This window comes from Chelon labrosus, assembly GCF_963514085.1.
Source record: "Chelon labrosus genome assembly, chromosome: 15".
NCBI classification, from domain to species: Eukaryota; Metazoa; Chordata; class Actinopteri; order Mugiliformes; family Mugilidae; genus Chelon; species Chelon labrosus.
The window spans coordinates 12,148,970-12,161,260 of NC_140348.1; the positions used below are offsets into that span (position 1 = coordinate 12,148,970).

The 12,291-nt window shown below is 43.1% G+C and overlaps 1 protein-coding gene across 2 annotated transcripts in view; it reads right to left on the bottom strand.

The window, feature by feature from the left end:
* The window catches only part of LOC311500312 (C-terminal-binding protein 2-like), a 66,287-nt gene that overhangs the window by 4,027 nt on the left and 49,969 nt on the right, over window positions 1–12,291 (bottom strand). For both annotated transcript variants that reach the window (XM_084561632.1, XM_084561633.1), the window contains 7 exons: window positions 8,744–8,898; window positions 4,517–4,661; window positions 3,684–3,890; window positions 2,975–3,189; window positions 1,150–1,280; window positions 918–1,045; window positions 703–826 (listed from right to left, as the gene is read on the bottom strand). In XM_084561632.1, coding sequence (XP_084417758.1) covers window positions 703–826; window positions 918–1,045; window positions 1,150–1,280; window positions 2,975–3,189; window positions 3,684–3,890; window positions 4,517–4,661; window positions 8,744–8,898 — 1,105 coding nt within the window. The remainder of the gene's footprint in view (window positions 1–702; window positions 827–917; window positions 1,046–1,149; window positions 1,281–2,974; window positions 3,190–3,683; window positions 3,891–4,516; window positions 4,662–8,743; window positions 8,899–12,291) is intronic.

A 12,291-nucleotide genomic window follows, 5' to 3' on the forward strand; every position in this document is an offset into this window, starting at 1 on the left:
CGTCTGTGTCGCGGTGGCGTATCTGCACCTCCTCCTTAACAGCTGAAACCTTGCTGCTTTCCATTCTTACCTGTGGCATGCTAACAAAAGAGCAACTTACTCTGTTAATGTGCGACCCCCCCCCCCCCTTGTTAAAAAACAAAACAAAACAAAAAAAACGTTTGCGTAATCTTGTGCGTTTCAGGGTGGGGAGGGGGGAGCTGTGAAATCGATGAGATGCTGGGTAGAGCGGGTACAGTTACAGAACATGTCAGTTAGAGAGTGAAGCAGAAAAGAAGCTACAGATTTCAATGGGATCTGGTTTTCATTAATGATGTTATTTACTTGCCCTGGCCTCTTGGCCAGCAGTGGAGGTTTTCATTTACCTGGTTGAGAATTAGGTATATAATTTGTCCTGCATTCCCCCCGTTGCTATGGCCTGTACCATGGTTTGGTTCACTCGGCTGTGTGAGAGAAGCAGTTCAGTCTGGTTGAGACAATGTAGAGACTGAGAAAGGAAGAGCCTAAACTTAACATGGGATTAACTCATACGGGCCAACATCTACGTATAAATACGCCACACAAACTAGGACCCAGCAGGAAAAGATAGTTAGAACAGTTACAGAACATTCACATGAATACTTAGACTACCCCCACGTGACAAGCCTCGCTACCGCAGGCGTTAAGTTGACATCTTGATCTTTAAATAAATCCCCCTCCTACCTGTAGGCGGCACCATTGATCTCTGGGTGAACTTGAGGCTGCTGCTGCTCCATCATCCCCCAGGGCGCCGTGGTGACAAAGAACTCCTTGTTGACGCAGTTTCGGAGGCTGTCGGGAATGCGGCCTGTGTCGGGGGCGAGATGGAACTTTGGTGAGAAATCAGAACCTGTGTGCGTGCGGGCGGGCGCGTGTGTTCGTGTCGGGTGTCTCTGTACCGGTGATGGCTCGGCGGATTTCCGTGGCGGCCGCCTCTCTCATCTCCAGCGACGCCTGCTCGCTGTACCAGGCGGTGTGGGGCGTGCAGATCAAGTTGGGGGCGTCTTTGAGAGGACCTTGGGAAAAGCTGTCGGCCGGCGTATAAAATGGAGGGAGAGAGAAAGTTATGAAAAAAAAAAATAAAAGATGGTAAGTGAATGAATCAAACCACGGTTAAACAGCTGAAGGCACCTGAAGGGCTCTGACTCATGTACGTCCAAGGCGGCGCCGCGTATCCTGCCTTCTTTCAGGGCCTGGGCCAGAGCTTTCTCATCCACTAGCCCTCCCCGGGCAGAGTTGACCAGGAAAGCACCTTGACGCATCTAGACAAACAGACACATACAGGAGCACAAACGTTTCATTCTCCTAATAATCAGTTGGAAATTTCACAACGACATAAAGCTCACACTCGCACACCTAGAGGTCCTGTCAACGGCTCAATGCTGCGTGGGAAGAACGTCAAAACAAGGCTTTTCATGTGAAACACGAGAACAAAAGGAGTTTCAAAGAGAGGAGACGTTTAAAGAGACACTAATCCCTTCTGTTCATGTCACACAAGCTCTTCTTCACAATGTTTTAAAACCTCAAAGACATGATGGGAGAATTCTGAAGCAGTACAGTCTGTGTCCTGCAGGTGGCAGCAACGACCAGAGGGAGACTTGGAGGGCGTTCAACGACATTTGCAACAAACTTTTAGACATATTATGATGAACGATGTGTCATTTAGAGACAAAAACACAAGTCCCACAACGCGCAGCACGTTGAAATCGGAGGTGAAAGAGCATGACGCGGTTAGCTTAGCTGCTGATTTCACTCGCGCTGGTTAACTTGCACGCCTGGCCTAGCAGGCCGCTCAGCTGGCAACTGTGACTTGGCTGGTCAGCAGCATTCCTTGGCTCGTCACTGGCTGCTTTGTTGGCAGCTCACAATAGGTGTGGTGTGCTGCTCAGATTGTGCAACACATCGCGGACTTTAACACATGTTGGATTACACTGTGTCGGGGGAAATGTTTACAGCTGCTGAGAAAGGCTTAGGTTTAATGATTCTAATGTACACCGATCAGAAATAACATTATGACCATCTTCCTAATATCGTGTAGGTCTTCCTTGTGCCTCTAAAACTGTAAGAGTGTCCTGTGGTGTCTGGTAACAGAATGTTGTTAGTGGGGGGTCTTTGGGTCCTATGGATTGAACGGAGGGGAGGGGCCTCTGTGAATCATCCCACAGATACTTGATCAGTTTGGGATCTAGTGAATTTGGAGGCCAGCTCAACACCATGTGCTGTTTTTTTGAGTTGTTCCTAAACCGTTTTTGTGTGTGTGTCTGTGTCAGGCTGCATCCTGCTGGGGATGGCTGCTTCCACCCAGGAGTGTCATTGCTATGGGGTGGGGGGTGCCTGGTCTGGTCTAGGTGGGCGGTACATGTCTAGGTGACATCCACACGAACCAAAAGTTATTAACTTTGCCTGTTAGTGGTCGTAATGTTGTGTCAGATTAGTGTTCCGTAACATAATCTACTTATAGAAAAGTCACACAATTAATACCTTTCAAACTTGAAAACCCCTTATTTTTGGAGATTATGCACAAGAGCACGCCTTGACTGCATATGCTCTTATATCTACACACACATTGGCAATGTTTGGTTCCGTTGGAACTGAAACATGAGGAAGAACACACTGATTACAGAGCATCTCCTCCTCATTCCTGATCCAGAGGGATTCTTCAAACACCTGCGTTTCTTTGAATGTGGTTGTCTCCATCATCCTACCGCTCATTAAGAGCTTGTTTGAACAGTCTGGTCTGTGATTGCAAGTAACCAGCAAAGAAGCGCTGGCAGCCATCCTACTAGCCCCGAGGAATCAATATTGATGAGAGAGTGAGCTGCTGCCAGTCAAAAGGCATCAGCTTTTGCTAATCAGCCGGCTCCGTCAGCTGATCCCTCATCTTCTATCTGCAGAGGCTCATGTAAGATAGATGACTCCGCAACCCCGAGCTTCCTCTGCACTAAGGGCGCCCCACCTGTTTGATGGTGAAGTCGTTGATGAGGTGGTGGTTGTGTTCGTTCAGGTTGCAGTGCAGAGAGACGCAGTCGCTCTGGTACAGCAGGTCCTGGAGCGTGTAGACCCGCTGAACTCCCAGCGAGCGCTCCAAGCCGTCCTGGAGGTAGGGGTCGTAGAAGATCACGTTGAAGCCAAACGCCTTGGCCCGCATGGCCACGGCCTGACCTGAGCGACCTGAGGGAGGGAGAGAAAGCACAGACTAAGCAGCGATACCAATTTTAGGAGCATTTGATTGTACTTGCTAATTAGAAAATCTTTGTGTGTATGCTAGCCCACTTCATTAACTTTGTTCAAACACTGCAATCATAAACCTATACCTGCTAAACGTCACTGTGACCTTGTTAGCAAACTGACATTAGCATTTAGCTCAAGGCCCGTCTGTGTTACCTTAACAGAGCTGCTTTGGCTGCAGACTCTTTGTTATATGGGTTAAATAAACAGGGTTAAGCAAAGTGACAACCTGTAAACACTGTGCGAATAATTAGGACCCCCAACTGGTATCAGCATCAAAGAGCTGCTGGGAAAGAAATATGCTACACTAATGAACATTTCACCTCCTTTCATGAAAAGGTAAAACTAAATAAATTCCAGTGCCAGCAGTCGTCATAATGAGACATTGACACTACACACAAACTGAGGTTTCTTCAAATCTCGAACAAGATTCTTACCAAATCCGATGAGACCCAGCGTCTCTCCCCGGATCCTGGCTGCCCCCGACGCCACCTCCCGGATCTGCTCCACGCTCTGGACCCGCGTGCCCTCCCGGAGAGCCTGGTAGAGCCAGGTGTTTCGCCGGTACAGGTTAAGGATGTGACACAGAGTCGAGTCCGCCGTTTCTTCTACAGCCGCTGAGGGAATATTACACACCGCGATGCCTGGAAAAGGTAAATGAACAACGAGGCTGAACAGATGACAATTAAAATGAGCGTTATTGCAAAAATGCTTCATTGCTTTAACGCTCGATAGTAATTGCCGTAGCCGCTCTGAAGAGATTTTATTTGTTTTTGTTTTTTTTACAACCTTCAAAATAAAACTGAACTGTGAAGGATAAGAGGATCGTTACAACTGCTAAAGAAGCGCATGTCAGCAAACTGAAAGGTAGTAGCGCAAATGACAATAATTAGTACATCATGCGAAATCCTGCTCTCATACAAACATATGCCCGACGGGCTAAATGGGAATCAGAGGGAGAGTTTCGTATCAGTGGGAGCATCTGCTCTGCGCTGTGCAATCATTCCATTACATCTTCTCTTCGCAGCTAATAATTCCTGCTACACATGTTTGTTATGTTGAGTCAATACAGGCGAGCATTATCTGAATGCGCTCTAACCATAATGCATCATTTCTGTTTTTATTTGTTTATTCATTTCTCACCGTAGTGACTAGATGAGCCATAAAGGCCGATCGAACGATTCTCTTTCATTATTATTGATCACCATCTGCTTCTGAATGACCTCCCTGTTTACATCTGCACTCCTGCTCTTATTTCCCTCAGTCTCACCGAGCTCGCCGGCAGCCTTGATGTCAATGTTGTCGTAGCCGCTGCCGATGCGTATGATGATGCGCAGCGCCTTGAACTTCTCCAGGTCCTCTCTGGTCAGGGTGATGGTGTGGTACATCATGGCCCCCACGGCCTCGTTCAGCACCTGAGGGACATCCAAGAGGATGAGGCATCGTCTTCATCATCATCACCACCGTTTACATCAGCGTTTCATCACTGGCTCATTTGGAGGCAGTCGAAAACAGAACAGTTCCATCTGCATTTATATTATGATAACAACATCATTACTGATCTTAATCGTTATCATTTCAGCGCTGATATTTTCAGATGGGTTTTCCGTGTAAGTGACTCGCTGTGGCCAACGTGAATAGGAGTGCTTTCACCACCTCCCATTTTCCTGAAGCTGAGTTTATGTCCGCTATTCTTCATCTAAATGCAAATGGGTTGTTTATATGTGCTCTATAATACAAGTGGATGTCTGTGTGTTTACTGTATAATGAGTGCTTGCCAAAGCTGCTTTTTTGACTGCATGCAAACGAGGCTAGAGAGTTGATGCACGCAGGACAATAAAGTAAACTGACAGCTGCTGACAAAAACAGAAAGCACAAACAAGTAGCTGCTGTAAGCTGCGGCTGTTAAGTAACAGTTTCAAATTCACAACCTGCTAACTGAATTAAGCTAACCGAGCCGGATCTGCATAGCCATGAATTTCCATACCGTAGGTTTTATTAGCGCTAGCTGCAGTGGGGTGCTAAACCGAAGGTTAAAGCTCTCCTCTAGCATTAATCTCATTACTTGAGCGAAAGAGGCCAGAGGCAGCCTTGGCTGAGACGATGCTGGAAAATGACACTGAATCACTGCACGCTGTAAAGCAACAGGAATAAAAGCCGAGAGCACGTTTACATGAAGTGGAAAGAGTGAGCAAATGGGTTTTGTTTTGGGTTAATTAGAGGTTTGAGCTGGTACGCCACAGTGCATGTGTGTTTTATACCGGGGGTTTACCTACAGCAAGAAATCATGAATGCTGCAAAGCACAGAGCCTTGGTTTCTAACATTGTGATCTGCGTGCAATTGTGCCCCAGGCATGTTACGACCTGGCTGATGGACTGCAACATAAAGTAGAGATCAGACATCAGAGTTTCCAGAGGTTTATTTTGATTAATGGCGAGATTCAGCAACTAAAGATCGGTGACTTCTTATACACACCTTGTCAGGCATGGACAATTACGACATTCAACTGTCTCCGTGAGGCCTTGGGAGTGCAGAGGTGTGTAACAGCAGATTAAACATGAAATGAGTATGAAAGACGCTAAAAGGAACATGGCTGAGCTCTGTAGTGATCCGGGCTAGGTGTGTCACCCGGATTTCAGTCGTTATGTTAAGCTAAGTAAAGCCAATAATTTCCCTGCTATGGCTCAGAGACACGGTGCGTTAATTACTGAGCTTCTGAGGCTGGTAGGCCTATTTTTTAAAGGCTACATTACTTGATGCTAAGCGTAGTTAATCACCTGCTGGCTCTACTGTCACAGTAAAAGACATGAAAGCGGTAGCAGTCTTCTCATCAGCGAAAAAAAAAAAAATTTAAAAAGCCAGCTTCACAAAATATCACATTTTGCCTTTAAGTTCACACTGAGACAAGTGAAATCAATACATTTGATTATTTTCTTCTGTATAATTTGCAACTGGCATTAAATGATCACAGGCTAGCAGGCTTCAGAGGAAATACTGAAGTCGGGGGTTGTGATTTGTCATGTATTTATGTGTCTTTAAGTGTGTCACTAAAGTACTGAAAACTTTACAGAAATGTAGGATCCATTAAGTCCACAATCTGCATTTTATACTCATAAGAAGCGTCCCTGTGCACCTCCCACTTCCAATGTCCTCTGCATATCACTCACAACCCTAAACCAAGATTCAATAATAAGTTCTCAGTTTCTCCTGAATTGTTTTTTTTTTGTTCTGACTAATATTGTTCAGCAAGACTGAGATACTTGTCATTTTCTCAATTGCATCCACAGCCGTGGTTAAGTGTGAACCAATTTCACTTTGCACTCAAATAGCAGCACTTCATGAAAACTGTGGTTACCGATACAGTGATGTCAAAGACACTCGAAAAGCACGCCACTTTGGTTCTGTCTGCAATTCAGTGGGTCTACTTTGTCTTTCCAAGGTCAGTACTGTTTTAGTTAACAAACTCGGATCGCTGTCTGATAACTTTCTATTAACGTGTGTTCAGCAGAAGTGATTCACAAACAAACTGCAGTCTGCACGGATGATTCTTTGAGTGATGGATTCCTTAATGGCTGCTCACTTCCAGGCAGTTCATGCCAAAGGACGGCAGCGTGCTTTTGTTTGCTCCCTGTGAGTTTGTTTATGTACTTGTGTGTGAACAGTACTTCACCACCGAACCTTGCAGGGAGTGTGTGTGTGTGTGGATGTGCGTGTGTTTGGGTGCTTGTGTTGAGTGTGTGCGTGCGCCCCATCTGTACCCTCTGCTGTGCAGTTACGGTTGTGGGACCGCTGCCAACATCTTTACCCACAGATGGGTCGTGTGTGTGTGTGTGTGTGTGTGTGTGTGTGTGTGAAATGCATCCGCAACATCTCGCTGGACAGAGCTCGCTTGTGTGTGCGTGAAATATCAAGCAGTAGGCCAAATATCAACTATTTGTTGTTATTTTTTTTCCATTTAACCTCTAAATTCATATCATGAGGTTGGTATTAGAGTCAAATGGACTATTTTTTTTTTTTATTAACAATAAGAAAGATGTTTTTAAAGATTTAGTATGAGATACCATTTTGTCTGCACAAGAACACAAACTCTACAGCTTGAATTGTAAAATCATTGCTCAGTGGCTCCAGCGCTTAGACGGTAAAATGAGACCAATGTTTCACACAGTCTGTGAGAACAATTATACTGCATTTCTATTACCAGCCTCCTCCTCCTCCTCCTCCTCCTCCTCCTCCTCCTCCTCAACCTCCTTATTTAACAAAGCAGCACTTCAGCACCCAGTGGGATTAGAGTCAGTGATGAAACCATTATAGCCAAACTGGGAGAGTGGAACAAGCCAGTGGGCTGAAATATTATTAAAACAATACAGAGGAAGAGACACAGAAAGAGGAGAGAGAATGATTCTTCTGCACTGAAGTGAAAGTAAGTAATTTGAGAAAAATAAAGTTCCTACTGTGTCAGTATCACAGTGTGTGTCTGATTCTGCGTAGGAGTTCCTGCTGTAACTACTGCTACAGCAGCACTTGATCCAAACACGTTTTCTAAATTAAAATGTCCCTTACTGTCACATTCAAAGACGTCAGATGTTGTTGGTAATATAAAAGCCCGCATTAATTACTTTCTGTAAAAAGGATGAGTGGAAACGGTGAAAATAAATAACTGAAAGCTTAATTTTTGTGTCTGTTTGCTTTTATCACATTTTACATTTCTGTATATTCTTCTACACTTTTTATTTTATCCTAGCCAATCTACTGTATGTATTTTTTTGTCCGTTGGAAAGCACTGTGCAAATAAAAGACTTGTGAATGATTTCATCTTACAAATGGTGCCGACGTTTCTGATAATGTCTGAGTTTACGAGTGGTGACTTGTTTGCTCGGAGAAATAAAGGAGGTGGATGGTGAGTTATTATATTGTAAGTTAGTTGCTTAGAGTTTTCATTGTATTTTTATAATATGTCTGAGAAAACCTGGCTTCTAGACAGCGACAGTTGCCAAGTAGCGGTTCTCTCACAACCTACAGTCGACGTTACCACCTGAACACTAAACATTTTGTGTACACAACTTCTTATAATATAATTGTGAGTTCATTTGAAGGAAGCAGAAGTTCCTCACGAAGGAACAAATCTCACTTGCGAATGAATTAACACTAAGATTAGAATATTTCCATCACAGATGTTAGGTCAATAATATAATGTGTATAAAAAAGATTTCTCTTCTTTGTTGTCTGACTAGTGACTACTATATACTGTAAAAAAAAAAGAAGGAAACACAAACTGAGAGCAAATCATCAAGAACTAATTAAAGTTAATTACATACATGAAGAAAGCTTCTAAATAGAGAGCTATCTAAGGAATAAAGTTCACTTTATAAGGAGTTTAAAGGTGAGTACTGTGAGTGCTGTGAGTTTGCGCAGATGACAGTTTAATGAACGTAAAAATATACAATAAATGCATTAGCGCTGCTGCATTCAAAGATCGATTGAAATCCGACTCTGTACCTTTTCATGTATCTCCTGTGTGGACTGGGCATCGCAGAAAGCCACGGTGGCCAGATCTTTGAGGATGGGCATCTCCACGGTGCAGTCGCGGCCGTCGAGCAGCGCCACCAGGGGGCGCGGGTGCATAGGCCCATTCATAATCTGGGGCCGAATACCTGCAGGGAGACGGAGAGAGGAGGGAGTTAATTATTTATGTCTGGCACACACACACTCAAGTGAGCTTGCCGAAGTAAAATGTGGGAAACGCATCCTGCAGCAGAAAGTGGTAGCGCAGGCTGCGTGTGTGTGTGTGTGTTATTTGTGGGATAGGCTAAATCGGCAGCACACACACACACACACCTGAGCGGGATCGATACTCTTAAACTTGACTGTGGCGCTCTCGACTTTAAACCACTGTCATCATCTCCCTTACCTGGCAACACTGGTCGATATCACCCACACACAACTAGTGATATGACTACACCCCTCTCTCACTGTTATCCACACTGTTACCAGGCAACAGGTCCTTTCACCCCATGAGGTCATCACCTCCATTATCCTATCACCGTACAGAAGCCGGCAGGCCTTCAGTGTGTGTGTCTTTGTAGGCTCTGCGTGCTGAATGTCCTTTACGCAGTTATTCAGACACTAAAAAAAACAAGAAACAACTACAGTCACTGAATTTAAACTTTCTCTTTTTAGGCAGTAGCGAGTATGTGGCTTTTCTCTCTCAGTCTTTGCCCGGACACTGGGTCGTGCTTTGATGGTCTATCGGGGACAAAAGTGGCAATAAACTGCTAAAAAACACAAACATGGTACGCTTTGAGTGTCTTAATCGACCGGCTAGTCAGGTGATTTTGCTAAAGCGTGTCGTTAAACTTGATATCCCTAAAATCAATACGATGATATAAGAAAACAGTGTACTACTGAGGAGAAAAACCTGACAGCCTGGGCCCAAATTTAGATAAAGAGGGAGAAGGAGGGGAAAAAGGATAAAAACGAAGGGGGTAAGGAGGGTGGGGGGGGTGGGGGGGGGTCCACACACCACCACTCTCTGGCTGCCTGTTGTCATGGTGATTAGAGGATTTGGGCAGGATTATGAAATATTTTATTTAGTGGCATCTGCGCTGCTGGAGAGGACATCCAAGCCCGCTCGCTCCATGTCTGTCTCTCCAACTCCTCCAATTTTCAGGAGGCAAGGACGGTGCTTGTGACCTTCACCACCATGACACACCAACATATGTACTGTAAACACAGCAGATGTGCTTTACGTGTTAAAAAATAGGAACATGGATCTGGTGCTTTAAGTCAATACAAGTAAACTTGTTTCTTTTCTGCACAATTAATTGAAACGGTTGCATTGATTACTGAGGTTTTAAATATTTTCCCAATACTAATTTAAAGAAAGTCGGCTTGTTGCTATGGGTAATGTGATTCAAAATGAACACAAACATTTTAGCAATAGTTCAAACTGTTTTGACTATTTCACTTGAGAGATTTCTGTGTTTTTCTGTACGTGTCTCATGGGTTTGACCAGTGGGTGGGGCTTAGCTGGACAGAGGTGACATCATAATCTCTATGCACCAATCATAGTGGAACAACATTTGAATCTAAATTGAGTGTTAGTTTGGTTTTTGGCTAGAGCCTAGGAGGTTTGTTGATTCATTTTGATTCATAATGTTCCCTTCTAATAATATACTGTAAATACATTTTAACATAGAGATTCATTTAACATATAAGATCAAGTTTTTCAAGGGTTTAAAAAATTCTTCCACACAAAGCAAGCTCAAACGTATTTTGTCCATATTCTGGAATATGAAAATCAATGTAAACTCACTTGCCAGTTCATTAGGTACACTAGTTAACATTTACGACAGTCCTGCACTAAATCCTAGCTTCATGAAGGTTATGGTATTCAGAATTTGTTTAAAATAACAGAGAGAGCTGATGATTCAATTGTGTTTTCATTTTGGAGGCTGTGGTTTGTGGTACTATTGAACTGTATTGTGCTGTGCCAAAACACGTTTTGCACCATTGCAATGCAGTTTCAAAGCACCATGAACTACATCCTCCACAGTGATTTAAATATCACCTATGTTTCACTGTTTGAACATAAACTGAAAGTTATGACAGTCATGAACTGCAACCTAGTGTAGCATTAGTTTTCACTAGTGTACCTAATGTGTTGTAAAGTGAATGTATAACAGAATATCATAACCTAAGTAAAATATTTAGCATCAATTCGAAGATTCTCATTTGCTACGTTTTCTTGAGTTTGATGCCTTTATACATAAAACTGCACACGCTACCAGATATCTCTCATAGATGAGAAAAAGACCTGAACAATCAATATATTGAGGATGATTGGCAGGCAACCATACGCCTGATCAGGTCCATATCTACTTGTAATACTTCACAGGCTGCATATTACTCACGTTATTTTAAACAAAATTGACCACTCCATTTCTCCTCTATGTGCCAAGTACAACACAGAAAGGGGGACGTATTACATTACTTTTGGGAATTTCCAGATTTTGGTCGCTTACTTCAAAGGTTGTTAGCTCGATATTTAAAATAAAAATTAAGGAAGACCCTGTGGTTTTCCTCCATGGCCTTCCATCTAGGGACTTACATCTCACTGCATGACATTATAAGCTGTTTGACAAACTCCTTCTAGTTGATTGAAAGTGTATACTGCAAAACTGGGTCAAAACTCTTCCACCTCGTGTCACTCTCTGCTACAGGGAGGTCTTTAATATCCTCCCTCATGAAAGGTTGCAAGCTGCTGTAAAGGGTAAGGACGGGTTATTTTGGAAAGTTTGGAAACCTTTGCTTGGTTATATACCTGCAGGTCTGAAAAATCTGCTATTGATGGGCAGACAGTTTTCTGAGTGGAATAAAGCCTTGCAACCCTCAAACTCAGGGACACAGAGTATAACAGGCTACTGCTGACTGGTTACACTCATCTCATGATTACATACTGCCGACTGGAGATAAACTAGAGCTGCTTTTTTATTTTATTTTGTTTTATTTTTAATCTTTACAGTAGCATCATTATTATTTTTATTATTATTATTATTATTATTATTATTATTACTATTATTATTATTATTGATCTGTGATCAAGAAACTGACAGACTCCATGGATGGAAGACTTTTGAGTGCTACTGAAAAGAAGGGGGGCTATATTGGTCGCTGATTTATTTTTTGAAATGTCAGAAATGTTCATTCGTAAAGTTTGAGTTGTTTTATCATTCTTACTTTAAAAGAAGAAAATAAAGATGTGAGATGGGAATATTTTTTTTGCTTTTCTTTGAGTTGCATAATAATTTGGCACATGCAGATATTCTCGTACAAAAGCCAAAACCTCACTTTCACTTCCTTAAATGTTCAGGTTGAGGTTTATTAACATTTTTGGATTGATCAAGAGCACTGTTGTTGTTAATAATAAAACTAATCCTCGAAAAGGCAACTTCCCTAATAAATGTGCACACAGTGTAGAGAAGAGTTGCCCTCCCTGGGAATTAAAGATAGGGTGAGTGGTGAGAAAGGATCATTGTAACTCTTAA